General features: G+C 65.5%; 2 protein-coding genes across 4 annotated transcripts in view; one reads left to right on the forward strand and one right to left on the reverse strand.

The window, feature by feature from the left end:
• The first annotated feature begins 346 nt into the window (after positions 1-346).
• On the forward strand, positions 347-2,668 carry CCDC96 (coiled-coil domain containing 96). The gene is made up of 3 exons (XM_054688291.1): positions 347-436; positions 511-785; positions 828-2,668. Exons 1-3 carry the CDS (start codon positions 347-349, stop codon positions 1,936-1,938), a joined length of 1,476 nt encoding a protein of 491 aa, XP_054544266.1. The 3' UTR covers positions 1,939-2,668.
• Positions 2,669-7,004: 4,336 nt separating this feature from the next.
• Positions 7,005-23,199, reverse strand: part of TBC1D14 (TBC1 domain family member 14) — a 54,790-nt gene continuing 38,595 nt past the window's right edge. For all 3 annotated transcript variants that reach the window (XM_037530754.2, XM_037530755.2, XM_037530758.2), the window contains 11 exons: positions 19,934-20,037; positions 18,576-18,658; positions 18,245-18,362; positions 16,836-16,942; positions 15,740-15,820; positions 14,944-15,038; positions 13,025-13,096; positions 12,414-12,542; positions 10,365-10,474; positions 9,115-9,373; positions 7,005-8,462 (listed from right to left, as the gene is read on the reverse strand). In XM_037530754.2, coding sequence (XP_037386651.1) covers positions 8,397-8,462; positions 9,115-9,373; positions 10,365-10,474; positions 12,414-12,542; positions 13,025-13,096; positions 14,944-15,038; positions 15,740-15,820; positions 16,836-16,942; positions 18,245-18,362; positions 18,576-18,658; positions 19,934-20,037 — 1,224 coding nt within the window. In that variant the 3' untranslated portion in view covers positions 7,005-8,396. The remainder of the gene's footprint in view (positions 8,463-9,114; positions 9,374-10,364; positions 10,475-12,413; positions 12,543-13,024; positions 13,097-14,943; positions 15,039-15,739; positions 15,821-16,835; positions 16,943-18,244; positions 18,363-18,575; positions 18,659-19,933; positions 20,038-23,199) is intronic.

Here is a 23,199-nt window from a genome sequence, read left to right on the forward strand (position 1 = left end):
GCCGCCGCCGTCGCCGCGCCGCATCGCGCAGGCGCCCGCGCGCCCGCGGGCCCGGCCGCCGCCTGCGCCTGCGCGGCCCTCGCGCCGCCGCCGCCGCCCCGCGCCGCGGGGGCCGCGCGGGAGGGAGCGCGGCGGCGCGCCCCGCCCCCGCCCAATCAGCAGCGCGCGCCGGCCGGCCGCGGCCCGCCATTGGTCGGCCGCGCCCGGGGGCGGGGCCCGGCGGCGGCTCCGCGCCGGGCCAATCGCCGGGCGCAGCGCTCGCGCCCCGGTTGCCCCGGCAACCCAACAGCCGGCGGCCGGGGGACGGCGCGGCGCGGCGCGGCGCGGCGCGGCGGGCGCGGGAGGGATGGGCGGCGGCTCCGAGCCGGGAGGCGACCCGCAGGGGCGCGGCGCGGGGGCTGCGGACGGCCCGGCCGCGCCGCCGCCCGACCTGACGGCCGGCTCCGGCCCCCGCTCCCCGGCCGAGCCCGAGCCCGAGCCCCCGGGGGCCCGGCGGACCGCGCCGGCCAGGACCCGCCCGCCGACGCCGCGGCCCGGGAGGCGCCCGGGGAGCCGGGCGAGGACGGGGGGCCGGGCGAGGACGGGGCGCAGCCCGAGCCCCTGCCCGAGTCCCCGCCCGAGCCCCCGCCGGAGCCCGCGCCCGAGCCCGGGGAGCCCGCCGCGCCGGAGGAGCCCGGGGACCCCGGGGCGGCGGCGGAGGAGCGCGGCGACGGGGACTCCTCGGCCACGGCCTCGCGCCCGCCGTCCCCGGCCAGCCCCGAGACGTCCGAGCCCGAGCCCGAGCCGCGGGGGCCGGCGGCAGAGGAGCCGGGGGCCGGGGCCGGGGCCGCGGGGCCGCCGCCCGCGAAGCCCCCGAAGGAGCTGAAATTCCTGAGCGAGGAGGCCCCGGGCGAGGACGAGGAGTGGACCGAGGAGGTGCAGCGCGAGCAGGAGCGGCAGCTGCGCGCCGAGCTCCTGGGCCAGTACCGCGCCCTGCTGGTGGAGCGCGGCCAGTACCAGCGCTACAGCCTCTACCTGCAGCACAAGGTCTCCCAGGCCCTGCGCAAGAAGAAGGGCCTGGAGGCCGGCGAGGCGCCCGAAAGGGACGCGGAGCCCGAGAACCCCGAGAAGGAGAACACGTACCTGCACTACCTGGCCATGCTGGAGGAGCTGAGGAAGCAGCGCGCCGACGACCTGGACTGGTATCACCAGGAGCTGGAGCAGCTCAAGCAGCAGTGCGTGGAGAAGCTGACCAGGGTGGACAGGGCCTGGCAGCGGTTCCAGGCCCTCAAGAAGCAGGTGATGATGCAGGTCATGGGCAGCTGCCGCCTGCGGGGCGGGCGCCAGGCTGCGCTGCGGGAGGTGGAGCAGATGCAGAAGCTGGAGGACAAGAAGGAGGAGGAGATGCGGGCCGTGCGGCTGGAGAACATGCAGCTGAAGCAGAGCCTGGCGCATTTCGAGACCAGGATGCGGGCCCAGGAGGACCTGACCGAGGGGCTGCTGCTCATCGATTTTGAGCAGCTGAAGATCGAAAACCAGACCTTCAACGAGAAGGTGGAGGAGCGCAACGAGGAGCTGCTGAAGCTGCGCAGCAAGGTCAACACCAACGTGCAGGTCGTCACCCACGTCAAGGAGAAGCTGCACCACGTGGAGCTGCAGAACTCGGGCCTGAGGGCGCAGCTCCTGGACACCGAGTCCCAGGTGGCCCTGCAGCGCGACGTCCTGACCAAGACCAAGCAGGCCCGGGACGTCCTGCGGATCGACAACGCCAAGCTGAACCGCAAGTGCGGGCTCCTGGGCAAGGAGGCGCTCCTCCAGGACCTGGAAGAGAAGGTGGACAAGAGCGACGCGCTCAGCCAGCGCCTGGACTTCCTGAAGCGCCACCACGCCGGCCTGACGCTGTCCTGCAGGGGCGTGAAGCAGAAGATCCGGGAGGCCAAAGCCTTTCTCCCCTCTTGACGGGCAGGCGGGAAGGCAGCAGGAGGCGCCCCTCCCCCGCTGGCCTGCGCGCCACCCGCGCCATCCTCGACCCCGGCACTTGGGATGGGGCTGCGCTTTGTTGCAACTTTTCAGCCTCCACAGCAGCCTGAGCACACAGTGGGTCCGCGACTGTGCTGGGAAAAGCAAAACAGGTCTCGAGACACAAAACAGGGCCGACGACACCGTCCCTGACTCCACGGAGAGCTGTCAAGGCCCTTGCATCTGGACAGCGTCCGTCGCGGTGACCTGACACCGAGGACCGCCCCTCCTCCCCCGGCATGCAGAAGGGACGAAAAGGCTATCAAGAGGGCAAGGTCCCCCCAAAACACTCCCTGCACAGGAAGCTAATTATTAAACTCCCTTTGAATCTGCTTGCCAGTGAGTCCTGAGTCACCGACTGAAGGGCGAGCTCGCCGCCCGCGCCCCCGCGCCCGGTCCCAGCTGCTGTGTGTGTTACTATGACGCGTTTGTCGTCTGTCGCCAGTAGGAACCTGACGCCCAGGGCACGGGAAGGAGGCTGTTCCGTCTTCTTCCCGGACGGGCTGGGGCTACTTAAGCCTCAGGCTGGTGTCCGGCCCCGACTCCTCATGGTGGCGTCTTCCTGCGGCTGTGCCTCGCCCGGTACCAATGATGATTTTTTTTTTTCTGTGAAGACAAAATGACGACACCGCGTGTTTCCCACGGGCAAAGCCCAGGCGTGGCGGCCGCGGCGGCCTTCTGGTTCCAGCCGGAGATGCTCCGGCGCTGGCAGCGGGAGCCGCCGCCACTGCCCCGCGCCGCAGGTCACGCCGCCGTCGGCTCGTGCTTGCGCGGAGACCCGCCCGCCAGCCCTCGCTCCTGAATCCAGCCCCGTGACCAACATTTTTGCTTTTCCTGATGCGTTGGGAGCTCGGAGCTTAGGTTTCTTTCTTAATCCCAAATTGAATCTTGAGACGTGCCGGCGTGGCGCTAAGCGGATGCCCCCGGCACTAAGCGCAGCCGCTCGCTCGTCGGGGCTGCCTGATCTGCGGGCGGTGCGAGCCGTTCCCCAAAGCCCGGTGGCAGCCCCACTGCGGGCAGCCGGCGGGGTGGCTGGGAGAACGTCGGTTGCTGTCTCGGGGCGGAAGGAATCCTGAGTCCCCTGTGAAGCCAGCGCAGGTGGAGAGACGCCCCTCCCGACGTGCGCAGCCCGAGCGCGCTTCGCAACAGCCGTGGCCGTCGGGGAAGGGAGGAGCTCAGCCCCCGGCTTCATTTCACCACCTTTCTGCCCGCCCGGCGCAAGGCCGGGGAGGTGGTGAGTTACCCAAAACACCCTGGGCCTCGAGTGGAAAGCACTGGCTTTCACGCCGATGGCGTGCTCGGCCCTGCGGCTCCCTGGCAGGCAGGTGAGCGTTGGGGCTGACCCCGACCCCATGGCCATGACCCAGGTCTAAGCAAACCTCCTCCTGCCCACCTGGCCCGGGTACCACGTGGGTCTCTGCGCACGAGGATGCCAAGGAGGCGGATGAGGTTGGCATGATGATGATTTCGGCTGCAGTTATAAATCACATTGCCGCTCGCTGGCCAGGTTAGATTAATCAGAAGACAATCTTCTGTTGATCACCGTTACCTCTTCCTGAGGCTCTCGCTAGATTCTCGGAGACTCTTGGTCATGAAATAGCAGCACATTCACAGATCGTGCCCTGGCGGGCTCTGAGGCGGCGGCCGCGGATCACAGGGCACCTTTCCCTCTTCAGGGCGCTGCCCCTGGCGCCCCGCGCCGGCCTGCTCTGTCCCCCAGAGACAAAGGCCCGGAAGGCAAGGGCCGGGTGCTGGCTTACCGTCCTCTGCAACAGCCGGCACAAGGCCCGGCACGTGAGCTCTGCTCCGACTCGTGGGATGAATAAGGCGCCGCCATTCCCATGTTCTGCACATGTGCCCTTCGTGCCCATTGTATGTCGGGCACGGCGAGTCCTGTGCCAAATTCAAACAATTACAGGCGGAAAGAGGATCTCTTAAGAAGCAGAAACTTTGGGGGAGTGACGGGGATGGGGTGCAGGGCCCTGCACATGCAGAGCTGCCAGCTGGGGCAGGGACACCCCCAGAGGGCCCCCTCCCACTAGGGGGCTTTCTCGCGAAATGCTGGAGGCTGGACCAGACACTCAAAGGCCAAACGCGGTCTTTTCGCCGCCTGAAAACACAAGCGCTGAGTGACGTTAGAGGTGGGCGATTCGAGGACGTTTTTATTGGGCTGAGCGGCGGGTGTCCCCCTCAGGCGCGGGGGTTTCTGCTTGGGGAAGCCCTGGCGGGAGCGATCCCAGCAGCGCTGCTCATGCAGAGGCGGGAATCTGGTGGGGAGCGCGCACCACAGCAGCACCGTCACCCGCCCCTCTTCACACCCCCAGTGCTCGCGTCAGAGCGGTGAGTCTTCACTTGCTCTCAACAGGAGGGGCTCGGGGGCCGCATCTGCTGCGTGGGGCGGGGGTCCGAGAGGCCAGCCCGGCCAGCACCAGCAGGGAGAGCAGCTGGGGTCCCCTGCCCCTCCCGCGGACGGCCCCTCCCCGGGGCAGCTTCCGGCTTTCCCGGCCGGTGGGCAACGGCGCGCCTGACTCACTGGCTTCCCGCCTTCGGACGGGCCGGGTCTGACCTCTCACCCGGGCGCCGGGGCGAGCACGGATGGCCCGGAGGAGGCCCAGGCGCGGGAGGGCAGCACGGCCACCGCCGTCTGGGGTGCGCCCCCCACAGGCCCCGCCGCGCAGGACGGGAACGCGTTTGTTCCGGGGGAAGGTCCGACGTGGAAACAGCCTCTCCTCTGGCTGAGGAAACCATGAGCAGTCGCTTCTTGGTGCTTTGCCGCATTTCTACATTTTATAAAGTAAAACACGTATTTCATGGGCAGGGGAATCTCGACATTTTTCATATTCCCAAACCCACCGAGGGCAAGACGCGAAGCGCACACGACCAGGACACGAGTGTGGCCGTGGCAATGCGGGTTGTCTGCGTGACGCGGCCAGGCCAGCATCTGAGGCGATTCTAACCCTCCCAGTCGGAGCCGGGTGTTGCGACCCCTGGTTACGGGGAAGCCCGAACGGGGCCGGCTCGAGAGAGCTCACTCGGGGGCCGGTCTCTAAACAGCACGTCAAACTTGGGTTGGTTTGGGGACAGCTTCCAGCAGGAGCTCGGAGCAGGGTCAAAGCAGCTGAAGGAGCCGCGTGAGGGAAGTGGTGAGGCTTGGGGGTGAGCGCGGGGCGCCGGTGCTGGGTGGGGCGGGCCCACGTCCTTCCTGCACACACACAGGGCAGCCCGCCGAGCTGGGCGTCCTGGGGGGACCGCCGTGCCCCGTGACCAAGCCCAGCCCGAGCAAACTGGGGCTGAGGTGGTCCCTGAGGGGCAAGACCCATGAGGCCGAGCGTTCGGGCCGCTCGGAAGCACCGCGGCCCTTGGGTCAGGGCCGACCGAGGTGCTGGGTGCCCGCAACGCCAGCAAATGCTTAAGAACAGCCCTGCACCATGCAGAGCCGGTCCCCCCGTTTCCCAGACCCCCACAAGTTCCCCCGGGGCTTCACGGCTTCCAGTGCTGGCTGAGCCGGTCCTCCGGTCCACAGGGCGACCGCGGGGCGCCCAGCCTCCCGGCCCCGCAGCGCCTCTCCCAGCTTGCCTTCGGAGCCCCGCACCGCAGGGCCTGGCTTTCGGACGTCTGCCCCAGTTTCTGGGGAAAACAGTGGACAATTTGCACCCCCCCGCCTGGGTTTCCGGAGGGCCCCTCCCCGGAGCCGGCCTGCGGACACGCACCCTCCTGCGGGCGCAGCCTCACCCACGAGGCGCCTGGTCGGTGAGCGCGCCGGGCCCACTCTGAGCCTGCGGAGCCCAGGTCCGAGCCCGGGGAAGGAGGCTTCCGAGGGGCCGGGGGCTGTGGGGGGAGCGGGGGCTGTGTGGGAGGGGCCGCGTGAGCCCCGACACCCCCGCCAGCCTCATGGCCTGGACAGCGGCCCAGAGGGGCAGGCAGTGCCCAGAGGGGCAGGCGGCTCCGCCAGAGAATGCGGGCGTCATCGGGAGAGCCCCCTGCTGCTCAGGTGAGGGGTGTGGGGGGGGCAAGGGCCCCTCCCTCCCGGGGCCTCGGCTTGGCGGGGGAGGGAAAGCGCCAGCGGCTGAGGCTGACCGGTCGGTCACCGTCAGGTCGGTCACCCTCACTGTCACTGAGCACCGGGCCAGCGCCGCGCGTCTGCCGGGGAGGGAGTGGCGGCCCGGCGGGCCAGGAAGAGCCCTCGGTCACCCGGCCGGGTCTGAGGAGCGCCCTGGGAAGTAGCACAGACCCCGGCGGGGGCCGGGGCCCAGGGGCGCGCGGACTGGAGTCCCGGGAGCGCATGGCCGCCGCGCGCTGGGGTGAGCTCAGCTGAGAGGGCGGCAGCCAGGCCCCCACCCTCGAGGGCAGCCTTGCCCTTAAACCAAGATACGCGAAAAGTGACAATTTTCCATGGCTTTTATTTAATAAAACCACATATTTACAATTCAAAAAAGTCCTAATTTGATACATTTACTAAATAAAATTAAGGGTGACCTGTACACGCCAGGGAAACATGATACGTCGCGGGTGCTGCGGGGTCCCCCACAGCAGACGGCTCAGCCCGCACCTGCCGCCCAAGCGCGTGGGAGCCAGCGCGAGGCCCTGCAGCGCAAAGACCCGGCGGAGCCTCCGCTGGACGCGTGGCCGTGCGGCACCAGCGGGGGCTCTGGCGGGGGCAGTTGGCCGACCTGCTTCGGGTTCTGCCCCTTGGTCCCTCAGAGAAGCTCCCGGCGGAGCCCCCAGGCCTTCCTGGCTTCGGGCACGGAAGCAGCAAGTCCTCGTGTGGGCTGGACAGCCTGGGCCCCTTCGGAACCCCAGGGCCGGCGGGCGGTCCAGCGGGCAGGGCATCTGTCTGCGAGGGCGTCAGTGCGCCCGAGGCACGCGAGGACCGTGGGGAGCCGGGAGGGTTTCTGTCACGACTGAGGACTCCTTTATGCACAGTAAGAAAATACACACGTCTCTCACGGACAGAGCCCGCGCCACGGGACAAAACCAGGTCGAGAAGGGGCCTGGTGACACCCGGGGGGGGGGGGGCGGGGAGCGGTGGGGAGGCGGCTGGGACCAGGACGCCAGGTGGTCAGCGTGAAGGCCAAGGCAGGGCGGGGGCAGGCCGGCTCCGGTGATCCGGGAGCAGCAGGTCAAGGGGAGAGGTCCCTGGAGCAGAGCCGGCGCAGGGCCTGAGGACAGCCGCTGCTGGCGACCTGCCGCCGACCTGCAGTCCACAGCGGACACGGCAGACAGGCCTAAGCAGCAGCCCTGTCGGGGTTCTCCTGCCCCACATCTCCTTGTGCACTAGCCCCAGACCCAGGGTGCTCCCAAGATCAGAAACCGGGTCCACGTGGCCCCCTGCGGGGTGCGGCTCAGAAGGCTGAGAGGCAGGGCCAGGCCTTGGACGCGCCTGGCCCCTGCGCGCTACCACGCCCTCGTGGGGACCTGGTTCCCAGAGCCGGGCCTGCCCCTCCAGACAATCCGTGCACACACTCCTCCCGTCTTCGAATCTGGATGCCAGAGCTCTCAATGCAAAGCTTTCAAATCAGTCAAGGAACTGCCAGAAGAGAGGCTGCTCACAGGGGCGGGCAGACCCCGAGGACTCGGACGGGCCCGTCCGTCTGTCCCCAAGCCGGTGCCCGAGGAAGGAACCGCTGGGCTGAGGCCCGGTCCTGCCCTTGGAGGCCAGGGCGAGGGGCACTCTGCCAGAGCTGGTCCCCGCCCCGGGAGCACGGGGCAGGTCCGCAGCCCTCACTCTGGCTTTCATCGCGGAGGCCGCCTCGGTCCATCCACTCTCAGCCCTGCTCCTGCGCCCCGGCCCCGCCGGCGGCGGCGGTGGTGGGGGGGACCATCTCTGAGAGAGCAGGGTTCCCACTGGGACCCAAGCCCCTTTTGTCAAGGCAACGTGGTAAAAGTCCACCCCAAGGTCAGGTTGCATCCCAGGGGCCCGACAGCGCCCCCCGGCGGCCGTCCTGGAACGCTAGCTTTGGTGGGTGGTCGGAGCGTGACCTCCAGCTCTGCGGTATCTCGAGGGCGTCAGGGCGCCCCGCACCCGAAACGGGCAGGCGTGGGCCGGCGACACCTGAGACCGTCCACATTTCTCGTGTACCTTGGCTACAAAGATGGTTGTGTTCCTTCTGGCAGAGGACAGAAAAGCGTTACACTTTAATGAGCTTTCGCGGGATGGGCGCTGCCACTGCCCTGCGTTTAAACCACGCAGGAGACGCAGCGGCGGCCACGGTCGACACCAGCCACGACTCCACTGAGCTTAAGGCGAAGCCTCGGTTTAATTCTTTGAAAGTCTGTGTTGGCTTCACTTTGCTTAAGGCCAACTCCAGTGTCAGGCATCAAACGTGGAAACAGCCCCAGGTCTCCGCTGCCGGCCAGCCCGCGGGGGAGCTGACCGGGCAGGCACCAGCCACGCCGACTCAGTGCCTGAGCGACGGGCTGCCTTTCTCCACATCCCGGCTGTCCTTCTGCAGCGCGGTCAGCACCTGGGGGTTACAGGGGAGACGTCTGTGGGCGGTCAACACGGATCCTGCTTGGCCCAGGATGCCTGCAACCTGCTGCCCCTGCCCGGCCTCGGCCTCCTCACCTGCAACCTCCCCTGCCTTCTCAGAGCCACTTCCTGCCCGCCCCCCCCGCCACCCGGCTTAGCGGGGTCAACATAGGCTTCCCGCTCCGGAGTTCACGAGGCCTGGCGGGCAGGCTGCACACACTTGGCCAGCTCAGGACCACGTGGACCGGGGGGCCTGGCCGACTCAACCCCAAGAACCCTCCTGTCCCTATGGGCACACCCACATCACAACACCAGGAGCCTCCAGGTACAGCCGGGCGGGGTGGGGGGGTTGTTTCCTTTGCTATGTCTCTGGCATTAAAAGGAAATGGGGGGCTGAGCTCTAACGCGTGGAGAGCACTATGACGGCAGGCTGAAGTTCCTGCCCGATGCCCCTGCAGGGCAGTGCACGGCTCACCAGCCCCTCCGCCTGATGGAGACGCAAAGCCCAAGGCCCATGTGTGGCAGAGCCAGACCTCAAGCCCAGCCCAGACCCAAGCCCAGCGGAAGCCCCCAGAGACCAGCCTGTGCCAGGGGCACGCCGGGTGGCCGAGCCACGCCTCGCCTCTGCCGGGAGACCTGCTGCTCACCTGAGCCCACTTCTTGTTTCGACTCTGCATCTGGATTGTGGCAATGGAAGCAAAAAATTCCTCTGCAGGCAGGTCCTCGGGCAGCCTGGTGAGGAACTGGGCGATGTGGATGAAGTCCATCTTGGTCAGGATGTCCTCGAAGAGCTTCAGGATGCCCAGGGCTGTGCGGAACAGGAACTCCTCCCCGTCGCGGCAGAAGACGTCCCAGACGCGGCAGGCCAGGTCCAGGGGCAGGGACTTACTATATAAGGTGAAGATCCTGCAGCAAAGTTTGGGGCTCTCAGATTTGGGGGCACAAACAAGGAGCTCTGACAGCCGAGACAAGCTGGGCCTGTACGGGGGTGCTGGGCGCGCACGCAGTCAGCATGCACCTCTCCAGCAGGGGGTGGGCGCACGCTGCCTGGCGTAAGAACCACGTCACTGTAAGTCACAACCGCCTTCGGCTGGCCCAGAGCACAGCTTTGTCCCTGCCGCCCATCCAGTGGGCGCTTGTTCACGTGAAAACCAGCCTGGGCCGCCATCTTCCTCTTTCCGGACGGCTCACCGCGGCGTCAAGCCCGTACCCCTTAAAAGCCGGTGCTTCAGTGAAAAATAGTCAGGAAACAGGCAACGCCATAGGCAGAGAAGGAGCATAACAGCAGAGAAGCCCTTCACGGGGACACTCGCTCGGGCCAGGCGCGCCCTGGAGCCTCCTGCCTCTACGCCCACTGGGTGTCCAGAGGCACCGCCAAGGGACCGGGCCCCAAACCAGATCTGCCAGCGGCCCTGCCAGGTGTGTGCGGCTGGTCTCAGGTGGTGGCACCAGCAACTCCTTGGCTCCCACCCAACGCCCAAGGGCAGACCAGGCGCTGCAGCCCCCTCGCTGCCCCACAGCAGTCTCTGGGGCCATAGCCGCCCTCTCCACCCACTTCCACAGCCTCAGCCCAAGCCCCACTCTTTGTCTCAGCCCTGCCTCCCAGAGACCAAAAGCACTTTCAGATACAACCCACCTCCACCCTCACCCTCAGAAAGAGCCTCACCCACCCCGCTGGTCCTGGTAACCCAGCCAGGCTGCTCAGCTTGGCACCCAGCCCCCCGCCTCCCACCCTCTCTGCCTGAGCAGGCAGGACCTGGGCCACAGAGGGCGTCCTGGTAGGCAGCTGGGGGAGAGTGAACAGGAAGGACACGGGGTCCGGCTGAGCCCTGAAAGCAGCTGGCAGTGAGGACAGTGGAAGCCGGGGAGGGAGGGGTCACAGAAAAGGCAGTCTTACCAGTCGATCAGGTAGATGTCTGGAGTTAAGTTGTTTTTCTTGAAATGAGCAAATAATTTCGGCAGATTTTCTTCAAAGAATACCTCAAATGCAGCAAAATAAGTCAACATCTAGGGAGGTAAGGTAAAACACCAACAAACGGTTTATCAGCTCGAGTTTCCAATGTATAAAATAAGTCAATATGCCTCTAGGCCTTTAAACACAGTCTCCCTGGCTGGGCCCGGCTGCCAGGCCCCATGCGGCTGGTTCCTGCATAAGTAGCACCTCTGTGACCGTGACACTGCCAGCGGCATCTGATTCTTCCTTCAACTTCCAGACCTGAGAACTGAACCAGGCATGCAACCTGCCGGCTGAGGCCACACCCGCTGTGCGGACCAGGCCAGGCCCGCATGGTCCCTGGCCCTCCAGGTGATGCTACAGCCTTCTTCCCTCCAAGAACCCAGCGTGAACTCACCAAGATGAGCTGGGGAAGCTGGCAGGCCCCACTCCCAACCCCTCGCACTCCCAGAGGGCACCCATGCTGAGACCTGCAGCTGGGCATCCCTGCGGGGGGCCGGAGCCGGGGTGGGGGTACGGGCAGCACTCAGGGCCTGATCCCTGCACCTGCCTCCTTCAGTGGAAACTGGGAATCCAGCACACTCAGCACAGGAGCGGGGCCGAGACACCAGAACACCCGGGCCCTGGGCCAGCCTCAGAGGGTGCGCTGAACCTGGGGGGCCTGTCATGGGGGGCTGGCCCCCCGGAACGCCTGCCCCATCTGCATATAGCAGTGACAGTCCCAAGTGGGGTGAAGTGCTCCTGGCACCTGGGGGTGGAGGCCTCCCATGCTCAGGGCACCCCAAGCCCAGCCCAGAAGCCGCAGTGGAGAACCCTGGCTCTGCGGGAAACTCACTCCACATGGTAAGTCTGTGATTTTTCTCCTTACTGAAATTCCTAAGTACAGCTTTTGTCTGTTTCAAGAAGAAGCCGGAATCTTTATATTCATAAGATGTTTACCAGTAAATCACTTCATTAGCTATAAAGTGTCTCTTCCTAGGAAGGCGACGTGCTAAGTGCTCACGGCAGAAAGCGCGAGAAGCCCTGAGGAGAGGGCCAGTCACCCCGCTACCGACAATGTGGGGTGTTTCCTGTCCTCACGGAGCGCGGTGGCCACCAAGGCACACGGGAACACACTCTAGTTCAGATGCTTCGGAAGACGTCAGTGTGTTACCCGGAACACCCCCCAGAGCGTGTGGCCGTGCACATCAGTACCCCGCGGGACACACCACCTCCAGGAGCCGCCCGCCGCCCGAGCCCGCTTCACATGTCCCGGTTCCACAGCTACGGACACGAGGGCAGCGCCTCTCCACGTGGACACTTGCCTTGCCCCTCCGCCGCTGCTCAGGCCCAGGCAGTCACCAAAGGGCCCGGCCAGCTGCCGTCCGCAGCCCCCGCGTCGCACTTTGTAAAAGTCTATACTTCCAAGGAGAGGGCCGTGTCTTCAGGAAGAGCACTCCGTGGCTGCGCCGTGCCTGACGTGCAAGCACCGGCGAGACCGGGCTCAAGGCAAGCGGCCAGGCCATCAGGCCCCTCCTGGACACGAAGCGCGGCCCCAGTTCCCATCACCAGCGGTGCGGATGGAGGCGCCTGCACCCCGAGCCTCGAGACCCGGGTGCCACGCACAGGAGGCCCATGAGCAAGCGCTGCCTCTCCTCCACACAGACACCCTGGAGTCCCCACAGGCCTCCTCTCCTGCCACCCGCTTCATGCCGATGTGAGGGGACCCCACGCAGCAGCAGCAGCTGCGAGAAGCGACAGTTCAGGCCACTGCCCTGCTGCGGGGGATGCCGTCGGCGAGAGCAGCGGAGACCCTTCCAGGACACCCTCCCAGAGAGGGTCTGGGAAACGCGCACACGGCGCTCACGTGTCTCAGGCTTCGAGGCCAACATAAGGCGCCCGCCCAGCACTGGTTGCCCCAGCGCCTCCCACGGCGGTGGGAACGTGGGCTCCTCCCCCACTGCAGGCCGTGGTCGGGGCGCGGGGGGTGAGGCACACATAGGGGATACTCACAAGGCCATGGTCCACTCGGAAAAACGCCATTTGACAGGGTTTATTCAGAAGATTAGAGAAAGCGATGAAGGCATCTGCAGCGTCCAGGTTCAAGGTCAACACAGCTGCTACGAAGGACATGCCCTGGACCTGAGGGGAGGGGACAGAGGGCATTAAGTGGACGCCGCCAGGCTCAGGACGCGCGTGCTCCATGCGGCAGGACCTGCTGCCTCCCTTCCCAATGGGGATGCACCTGCCACCCTGGCCGTCTGCCTGTGCTCCCAGCCCGCCCCCACCCTGCATGGGGCCCGGGGTTGGGGGGCGCACCTCCCGTGTGGGCAGGAGCAAGCCAGGCAATGCATTGACCCTGCCGAGGCGCACGGACAGCAGCAATCGCTGCGAAGTGGCCACTGCAAAAGCTTGCTTAAGGCTGAAAAAATTCACGTGCAAAAAAACGAAAAGCAAATCCACCTAAAATGTGCTGAGCGCCACAGAGCGGCCGCTGTCAGCTCAATTCTTCGCCAAGGCCCAGGCTGCTCGCGTAACAAAACCACCAGGGCATCTAGGTGGTCCCGCAGCGGCCTGGCTGTCTCTGGGCGATGACATTACCAAACACCAAGGCGTCCACTTACGTAACCCACATCCGGCCGGTAGCACGTGTAAGCGCCCAGGATGCTGTGCAGCATGTCGTGATAGGGGCCGCCCTGGAAGAACCAGCACACAGGCGGCCCCACGTCAGTCCCGCACTGCAGAGCCGCCGCCACCAGGCCCCTGGTCCCGGGAGGACAGTGCAGAGCCTGCCCAGCGGCGCTCACGCTCGCAGCAGGACGCACACCGTGCTGGCCACAGCCCTGCCCCAGCTCCCACCCGACAGCCAAGCGCCTCTCAGAGTCCAGCCGGGCCCGGGCACTGAGAGCTCTGCACATAGCGGGGAGTCCTGGTGCCCTGCCCACCCCTACCCCCCCCCCCCCCGCCTCCCAGAGGCCCCCTGCTGCTCCTCCCCGCCTGCCACTGTCTTATTCGTTTTGCAGGTTTAAGAAAAACTCTCTAAGTCTTAAATCCTAGTAACGATCACTTTATTCTAAACGTGCTGCTGGCTCTCCACCCCGGCAAGAGCCCCGTTTGTTCCTGGCAGCGCCTCCTGAAGCCGTGGCTGTCGTGGTCGGGGAAACCCACGTGCCTCGCGCTGCAGCGGCTGAAGGCTGCCTCGGCGCGAAGCACATGCTGGCGTGCACAGCGGCCTCGGCTGCGGTCAGCACAAGTTGTGAAAGCGTGCAGCGTGGCCAGGACCCTCTCCACAGGGCACAGATGTGGCTTGCCGAAGGTGGCCACGGCCCAAACCATCACCACCCGACATGAAAGAACTTCCCATCAGAGGACAGCAGAGCAGAGGCCAGACGGGGATAGCAGGGACCAAACTCGGGGCTGAGGGTCCCCGAGGCAGAGCTGGTCCAAGGAGAGGGAAGAGAGACCAAGAGGACATCCCAAGTCTTCTAAAGCTACGGGTCTCTGTCCCCTCACTCTGGCGCTGCGGACCCACAGGGAAGCGGGGGCAGCAGTGCAGGCCGCGCTGTGAATTCCCCGGCCTCACGGGACGCCCCCCCTCGCCCCGCCCTCGCCCCCACACTGCCCTTTATGGTTTCACGAGGGAAACCAGAACGCTGGCGTTGAGGCACAGCCAGAGGACGCCTCAGGAAAGGGAAGGCTGCTCTCTGCCGCGGGGCCCCAGCAGCAGCCCCTGCACGCCCCCCTCCCCTTCTGCACCAAGCTAACTGCCAGGGACTGTCGGGGCCAAGAGGCCGCTCAGAAAGCACACAGGGAGGGGAGGCTGCTGGCAGCTCGGGCGGGGCGTGTGCCCCAGTCGCTGTTGTGGCCTGGCAGCTGCAAGCGTGTCTCCGAGCTCTGCCCGCAGACCCGCTTTCCTCGAGAGCAGGGCCTGCCTGGGGCCGTCCCCGCTCTACCGGGGCAGCCAGCAGTGGGTGAGGAGGTCTGCAGAATCCAGCTGGATCCCTCTGCTCGTTCTGTGAGCAGGTTCTCTTCGGAAAGGAAGCCGGGATGCCCTGGCACAGGTGACGCTGTGCGACACCTCCATCCCGGCCCCTCCTTCCCTTTCCCTGTCCCACTGTCACCCGAACCCGGCTGAAGCAAGCGCAGCTGTGAGAGCATCTCGGCGCCCCTCCCTGCTGCAGAAGCCCATGGGCCCTCTGCGCCGGCCCAGCCGCAGCTCGCCAAGCCTGTGGGCCTAACTGCGCCTCCACCCGCCCTGCTGGGGGACCTGACTGACTCCTCCGCACTCACCCCGCCTCCCTGTACTGTTTACCTAGCCGGGTGCAGGTGTGGTGCCGCATGCGTGGGCGTAACAGACAGGACTGGAGAGTCCAAGTTAAATGGGGGCACTGAGGTGACCAGACAGGGCGAGGTGGCTCTCTGCCGCCTCCCCCCGCTGCCTCCAAGCCAAGCGGTTCTCAAAACTGATAACCAACACATGCAGCTTAGCTTCTACTAGCATCAAATAAAACAGACTCGAAAGCAAGAAATCACCACCACCTACTTGCTGGAAAATGCAGAGGTTAGGAAACGTTCTAGAAATGTCCAGTTTAATAAGCTCCAGGCTGGCTTCTCTGTCCGCTGCTGGGAAGCCGGCATCTGTTCAGAGAGCAGAGGCAAGCACGCAGCGGTCACCGGGCTTTGAAGTTTTGTAAAAGGAGCGGGACCAAGAAGCCCTGCCGAAGGCCGGGAGCCTACTGGTTAGGGCGCGAGCCAGCAGGGCCCCTGGCGTGCACAGGACCTGCGGAGGGCTCGTCCCAGGGAGCACGGCCGAGGAGCCAGACCGGCGCCAGGAGTTCCCTGGAGGCTGAAGTAAGCGCCCGAGCTGGCCATGCCCCCGTGGCAGCTGGCGGCAGAGCCCCGAGGACGAGCTCCTGGCAGACACTGTGAGGCCCAGGCACAGACAAGGAGCGACGGTCGGATGTAAAACACCCCTGGCGCGAACTCACAGGCGGCGGGAGGGACCGCTGGGTAACACGTGTGTGTTATTTCTGACAAACATTTATATAACTTGGTCTGCATTTTTCTGGCTTCCAAAACCACACAGTCAGCATTTCCCAATACCAGTGTTAAGGGTGGGGCAGTGCTCACACCTGCCACAGGGAACCCTGACGGAGGCCCTGCAGGTGCGTGTCCCAGGAGGCGGAGCCGGTGCCCCACGCCCCGGCCGAGCCAGGCCCGGCAGGGGCCCATGATGATTCCCAGGAAAACTATTCCCTTTGTTTGTTCTCGAAGCGCCTCTTTCCCACACCGGCCACTACTGGGGCAAGTGGCGCCCAAAAGCTCCCGCCTCACGGTACCTTCGCCCTCTGCCTCCGGGCCTCCGGTGCTCAGGGACCGCCACCGCTCCTTGGCTCGGGCGAGACAGATGTCGAAGAGCTCTGCGAGGAAAGCGGCTGCGTGAGTGCCCGTGCACGTGGGGGCAGAACCCGGGGCCCACCGTGGCTGTCCAGCAGCCACAGACTGCAGGCCTGTTAGGGCCACCCAGCCCACCCGCCTGAGGACATCCCATGGAGAACCACTCTGCCTGGAGCTGACTGCGGCCACACAGGCTGCCCGTGAAGCACTGCTGCCCCGAGGCGCCGGACACTCGCCTCTCCCAGAGCCCGGCTCCAGGGAGCGGCCACAGGGCTCGCAGCCACCTGCAACCAGAGCAACGGCCCTGCGCGGCCAGGCCGCGGCCACCGCTGATGGCTAGGCCCGCCAGTGGTGAGGGGCCACCCCCCATGGCACTGCACGGCACCGCCTCCCCGCCGTGGGCCGGAAGTGGGGGCTGAGCCGAACAGGCAGCAGTCTCAGGAGCCCTGGATCCGGCGGGCAGAGCAGAGCGGCACCAAGACAATGCCCCGGGACAGCCTCCACGTCACTCCCCCTTCAGAAGGAAGCTTTCGGGAATTCCTCTCCTTGAGTACTAGACAGCGACACAGCTCACAGGGCACGGTGACCGGGCTACCCAGGCCTCCTGGGAGGTCCGTGCCCTGCTCCTCAGCAGCGGCTGAGAGGACCCACTGAGCCGCAGCAGCTGGCGCAGGGCAAGCCAGGCGACCCGAGCTTGGCGAGTTCTTTGGGGAGGGCAGCGGCCCTCAGGCAGCCAATCACGCATGACAGACACACCTTATATAAAATGAGCTGATACCAGGAATCAGACAAACTTTCAAGACGTGTCATCAATTAGTTGTTTAGCCCCATGTATAGGACGTGGTTCAGGAGACCGAGCACCCTGACGTGCAGACGCGGCTGCGTGCCGGGCAGACAGCGAAGGGAAGCAGGTGTGAGCAGCACGGCCACACGCACACGCCGCTCGTGGCAACGGCCGCCTCTCTCCCGGACGGGCAAGTGGCGAGGGAAGCCTCGGGACCGGTGGCCGCTTGCAGCCAGGCCCGTGCAGCCACTCACCGTGGGTGATGTTCAGCTCGTTGCCGATGGCTAAGCTCCAGACTTTGCCTCTCACGCTTGGAGGGATTCCCTGCCACCACAAATCTCGAACTTTTCTAGAGCACCACCTGGACAAAGCATGCGCCCGAGTTAGCATGGGTGAACAGACACCTGCCTGCCTGAGCGCCGAGCCCCACGACGGGTGTGAGGGGGGCACAGTGAGTCTAGCCCCGCCTCAGGGAGTGGACATTGCCAGCCCCCAGGTGACCGTCCACTGGGCCAGTGATGAGACAAGAGCGCAGAGGGCACTGCCTAAGCAGGGAGAGCCATGGCGCGGCTCTGGAGACCGGTTCTGGTGGGCGGAAGGCGCCGCTGCACGGCTGCAGCCACGGAGGGCTATGTCAGCGAACACTCACTGTCGTGGGGGTGCAAGGGGAGGCTCCAGCACCTCTGGGGGCCGCTCTGGGCAGCACAGCAGGGAGAGCGCAGGCTGAGCCGCAGACCTATGGGCAGGCCGACCCACTGGGCTGTGGAACCTGAGCACATCCCCCTTCCTGCCCAGTGGCGGCCTCACCACACCCAGAAGAATCCTGCCCCAGGGCGGGTGTGAGGATGGGGTGGGATGGGGCTCAAGGGCGGGGAGCTGGCCACAGCCAACCGCAGCCCACAGCCTCGCAGCTGGATGCGCCAAGTGCCATCAGTGCGGTGGGGCGGGCGCAGGGTCTGCAGCCAGGACGGCAGCCGGGGCTCTGAGGGCCTCACTCCTGCCGCAGGGTCCTGCTGGACGGGGGGTGTCTGCGGACGTGCTGCCTACTGCCGCACCACTTTTGGCCCACCACCAAAGGTGGGCCTGGGAACAGCTGCTATGCTCACGGCGCCTCAGTCGGGACACCTGCCCGCCACAGTGACAGCGAGTGACCCCAGGTGAGTGTGTGAAGCGAGCCCCAATACCCTAACACATGGTTCAGGCTGGAAGAGAAGAAAAGTAGAGGGGCCTGACTTCTGAGCTCCCTGCAGCCTTTTCTGGAAAGGAGCTGCCGGCCTCAGTCCACGGCCCCGACGGCTCCCCATATCCTGGCCCTGCTCATCCTCAACAGGCAAGAAAAACAAGAGCCACCTGTGCCTCGGATGTCAGCAGCTGCCAGGTCCTCTTTCTGGGTACGGCCACTGAAGGCAGCCCTCAAAGACTCCCGTTCTCCACAGCGGAGTCTCCACAGACCCCCAGAGCTGGGGGTGGGGGCGACCAGGAAGACTGGGCTTCAAAGGACAGGAGCTGGCAGGCTTGGGGGTTACAGGGGAAAGCGCACTGGGCAGAGAGCAAGGCGCAGGCAAAGCCCCAAGGAGCCGAGGAGCGACTCGCTGAGGGACTCCCCACAAGCTGAGGGCTCGCCACCCGCGGGCCGCAGAGGGGCTGCCGCATCACCACTTACATTGTCTCCCAGTTGGGCAGGACCTCGTTGCTCCAGGTGAGGGCGGCGTTGCCGATGCTCTCCTCTAGCCTGCATCTTTCCTCCAGCTGCTTCCTCCTCCGCTGCGCTTCCCTCAGCTCTGCAAGCACAGCGCCGTGTGAGCGCACCCGGCCCGGGCCGCCAAGCCGTCTCTCCCCAAGGGGCAGCAGATCGGCACCCCGCGCGAGCTGTCAGGGACGCACAGCTGGCAGAAACTTCCATGGGTGGAAATCACACGAATTTCAGATTATTAAAGGACCCCCAAAGTTCAGTTTCGCAGAGAAACTGGCCAGAAGGACAGGAAGGGAGCTACCTCGCTTCTTGGCCTGGACCACCATCTCCTCATACTGCTGCCGGTGCTTCTGCGCTTCCTCCGCGGGCTTCGCCGGGAGGTTCCTTTGCGGAAGAGAAACGCCTTCTCACAATTACAAATATCAAGTAAAAGTCTCCGAGAACTGGAACCCAGGGCGTGGCTTACAAAGGCGTGGTGAAAGCTGGAAGGCCACGAGCTGCCTGGCTAAGGGACAGCGGCTCAGCTCTCTGAACTGAAAACACTTCTCGTGAAGAGAAGCTGGTGGCAAGAAACGTGGCCCGCAGAGGCCGCCTGCGAGCCCCGCAGACAAGCTCGCCCTCTGGGGTCGCTTCATCGTGATCTGACCGCAGCCCACAGGACAGGACCTGCACGCGGCCGCGGGCACTGCTGGTCAGCCTCACTGCAGGACAGGCTCCCCGGGAGCAGGACCTAGGGCGGGCGGGGCGAGGGCACCCTTCACGGGAGCTGCGCCCACCTGGCGGTTCACGCGCAGACAGCTGCAGGGCTAGGTACCCGAAACACGGTACGCCCTTCAAATCCTGAGCACAACAGAGGCCGGGCTCTCCTCCCCAAACTGTGGGGTGGCGGTGCTGGCACCAGAAAACCGGGAGGGCTGTGACTGGTTGCCCCACTCCTAGCACGCAGCCATTGCTGCAGAGCCGCAGCCCCACAGCGCACAGCTCGGAGCACGGCAAGGACTGGCCCTCACATGGGGGGGCCTCACCCCATTTCTAACGGCCCTTTTCATCCTGCCTTTCAGGGCTGCTCTCCCCATCCACCCCACACCCGCGATGTCCAAGGAACAGGATGAATGTAGAAGACACATCTCCAGACGCTACCAACTTTACATGTCAGTGCTGCTGAGGACCCCCCTCTTTATGGCAATGGGGACTTTCTAGTCCATGGAAACATGTTGCTACCTTTAGGAGCCCAGCGCGGCCTGACCACGGCGCAGTCCCCTTATACTACCAGCGTCCCCACTCAACCTGCCGCCACAGAGATGGAGACCAGGGCTGAGGGAGGCCGGACACCAGGGAGGCCTCCTGCTAAAGGCCGCTCAGCCCCGGAACTGCAATGCCAGATTCCCCGGAACCGCTAGGGGATACTCCTGGTGCGCCTGCGGTTACCAGCCCGTCTACAACTCACATCAGCTGTTTAAACACGTTCTCACGCTAAATTAAAAAGAAAAAAAATCACCTAAGTGGAAAACCCGGGTGAAACACCTGTGTCAAAGGGCACGTTTCCCAACCCGTCAGGGACTATCTCACACGGCACGTGTCACTGAAGGGAGCAGAGGACGCAGCCACGCGGGGCACGCGGCACCCCTCCCGGTGCACCCCCGGCGGCGCTGGACTCACGCTGGTCTGTCCTCCAGGATGAGCGCGGTGGTGGAGAGGGGCTCAAAGTCGAGGCTCTTCCTCACATTCTGCTTGCTGGCTCGTCCAGCCTTGTCTTCATATTCCTAGGACAGAGAGACGGGGCTGAGTCCGGGCCTACCCAGCCCAGGTGACAACGCCCTTCCGAAGGCAGGAGAGCTGCTCACAGACGCCCGTCCTCGGGGAGGCTCGGGGGAGATTCGTGAAAACACTTCCTGCTGGTCAGAGGAAAGCCCAGCCAGGAGGGCCAGCCCCTCAGCCCAGCCAGCACGCCAAGCTCCCGTGACAGGGGCTCCCCACACAGACACCAGGGGCGTCATCACCCCAGACCCCCTTCGTAAAGGCCCCAGACACGGTCTCAAGGCTCGCACGCTTCCTGGATGAAACCACATTTGAATGGTCACTGCCTGGGCTTCACCGCGCGCCCCCACAGCCTCTTCTCCCAGGCACTGTGTACGTCTGGCACTGGGAAGGGGTTCTGAAATGAGGAGCTTAAAATTCTTTTAACAGGAAGATGATCAACATTACTTCATTTTCTAAGGCAGAAGCATCGAAAACAGAGATTCTTCAACATCAGAAACCCCACCTCGCACAGCAGCAAAATGCCGAGCCACCAAACCACGCGTGGATACGACCACAAACACCGCCACGCCGGTGACCCACGACGCAGACCCGGGCCGGAGGGCTCGGGTGTCCGTGCGGGCGTGGGCGCGCATGCTCGGTCCTCGGCAAAATCAACAACCGACACTATTTCCTGTTGCCTGTCCCGGACGAGGCCCTCCCTCGCGGGAGACGGTCTCACTGGGCGGCTGGGACCCGCGGAGGACCGGCCTGGGGTGCGGGCAGCCACCTGAGCAGCGCCGGAGCAGAGCGCCACCCCCGCTCCACGGCGCTCCCGACACCAGCCGCCAGGACGGGGGATCCCGGTGGGGCGCCGCGGCTGACGAGTCCCCTCGGTCAGAAAGGCCAGCGGGGTCTGAGAGTGGAGGAGAAAGGGGAATTCCTGAAAACACGCGGAGGCCAGGCCGGGGGGGTGGGGGGGGCGCCGCGGGGCAGGTTCTGCACAGGTGCAGCTGAGCGCCCTAACTTTCCAGGGCCCCAAACACTACCACAGCCTCCCGCCCACAAGCTGAGGGGACAGACTCACTTCCCCCATTCCAACCTCCAAGCGCGTGATGCGCCCCGCATGCCGCGTGACTGGACCAGCCCCCGGGGCCCCGTCCCCGGCCTGGACGTCAGCCTTACAGGCGTCGCCGCGAGCGGAGAGCACCCGGGCGGCGCGTCAACAAGCACAGAGACGGATGCTCCCTGCCCGCCCCCCGTCTCCGGAGCCACAGGCCATGCCCAGGAGGGCGGCCCGTCCATGGTGCCCGGCGCAGAAGCAGCGCGCTCTGGCCTCCGCGGCCGCCCCACCTTACAGACAGGGCGACCGAGGGCAAAGCGAGTGACCCGCCCCGAGACACAGCCAGCAAGGCGCTCCCCTCCGCCTCGGAGCGCCGGCCTCTCGCGGGGACACGCACAAGGGTGTGTGCGGCTTCACCGGGGAAAAGGCCAAGCCCCACACGGTAAGTGGGGCCGCAGGAGTCGGGCCGGTCTGGGGGCAAGTTCAGTGCCAACAGCAGCCGGGCCCGAGTAAACCCCGCCCCCGCCCCCCAGTGCCCAAGCCTTGGGCCACCTCGGCAGCTGGGCCTGGAGCAGGGGCAGGGCCCAGAGGCCCAGAGGCGGCACGGGGGCACCGGTCACCTTCTCTTTCTCAGACTGACGACAGCGCGAGGCAGGGCCAGACAGTCTGGAGAAGCCCTGCACAGCCTGCAGACGGCACGGCGTGAGGGGGCACACCACGGATCAGACGTCTTGATTCAAGGCCAAAAAGTCCACTCTCTCCCACGCGGGCCCCGAAGTCTTCCCGTGACGCCAGCAGCGGGGCTGGGTCCCCGAGCCGCCCTTCCCGAGGGCACCCTGAGCTGCCTCGATGGTGTTCACGCCATGCTCCAGGGGGCACTGCGCCCGGCAGGGCTCACACGGGCAGGCGCAGGGATCGGAAGCCACATTTGTCACTGCAGACGCGACGCAGGGTCATGTCACCTCTCCGTCGGCGTAAACAAAGCTGCCACTCGCGCCGGGCCCGTGATGACGCAGGCGTGATCACGAGCGCGGGGCTGCCCGCCCATACCCAGAATCCCAGGGAAACCTTTCCAAGTCCCGAGCAAGGATGGGGGCGGGGGGGGGGGGCAGCAGATAAAAAGCCCCTGGGAACAACGCCCTGCTGTGAAGGATCATCACTGGGGTCAGAAGTGCTGTGGTGAGAGCGAGGGCCCTGGGGGCACAAAGCCCCAGTTCTAGGCCTGGCTCTGCCTGGGACCCAGTGCGGCATCTTGGCCTCAGCACGTTGTCTGTAAAGCAGCCGCAGCCGAGGAGCTACGTGGGTGAGGCCTGAGCATGTCCCGGCGCCAGGCAGGTCCCAGGACGGTGTCGGCCCAGCTCTTCACTCCAAAGCCCCACTGTCTGGGGCTCCCCGCGGAGCAAATCTGAGGTCTCCTGCGGTAAGTCAAGTAACAAAGCCGTTCACGGCTGTGCCCACCAGAGCCCCGCAGGCCCATCAGCATACACCTACCACCGCGGTGCCACCTGCCGAGTCCTACGCCCTACGCCCCCAGCGGGGACTCACAGCGGGCTCTTTGGGGTTCCAGCTGGAAATCAGTTTAGATGATCAGGCAGGGCAGCATTCTTTGTAAGATCAAGCGATAAAGACAGCAGGTTCACAGGGGAGGCCACCTTGTCTGTGTCCTACACCTGGGTGCAGCCGTACGCCCAGCTGAAGCGGGGGGAGGGCGTATTCATGCCAAAAGAGTTTCCAAGTCACTAAGTTAGAAGCAGAGCAGGTCAAGGTCCTGCTCAGGGTGATTTATCACGAGGCCTGCTGGGAAGACAAAACCAACAGCACCGAGACGGCAGCGGACAACAGGCCGCCCCCGACCAGGGCACAGCGCGAGGTGGGTAGATGGCTGGCCGGGCCGGGAACAGCAGCCTCGTGCGGGCAGCATAAGCCCGGCTTGACGCGGCAGCCAGGAGCCAGCCAGACGGAGCAGGAGGAGCAGGGAAAGGACCCCCTAGAGAGGCAAGGGGCCTCTCCAAGACCCTTCGGGAGGCCCTCAGACCCAGCAAGGCGCAAGCAGAGGCCAGGAAACCAGGGCGGGTCAGGAAAGGCCGGGAACAGGCCAGCAACATACATGGGGGCCGAGGATAGA

Source organism: Talpa occidentalis, unplaced genomic scaffold, assembly GCF_014898055.3.
Source record: "Talpa occidentalis isolate TD23 unplaced genomic scaffold, MPIMG_talOcc4v2.1 talOcc4.6, whole genome shotgun sequence".
Classification (NCBI taxonomy): domain Eukaryota; kingdom Metazoa; phylum Chordata; class Mammalia; order Eulipotyphla; family Talpidae; genus Talpa; species Talpa occidentalis.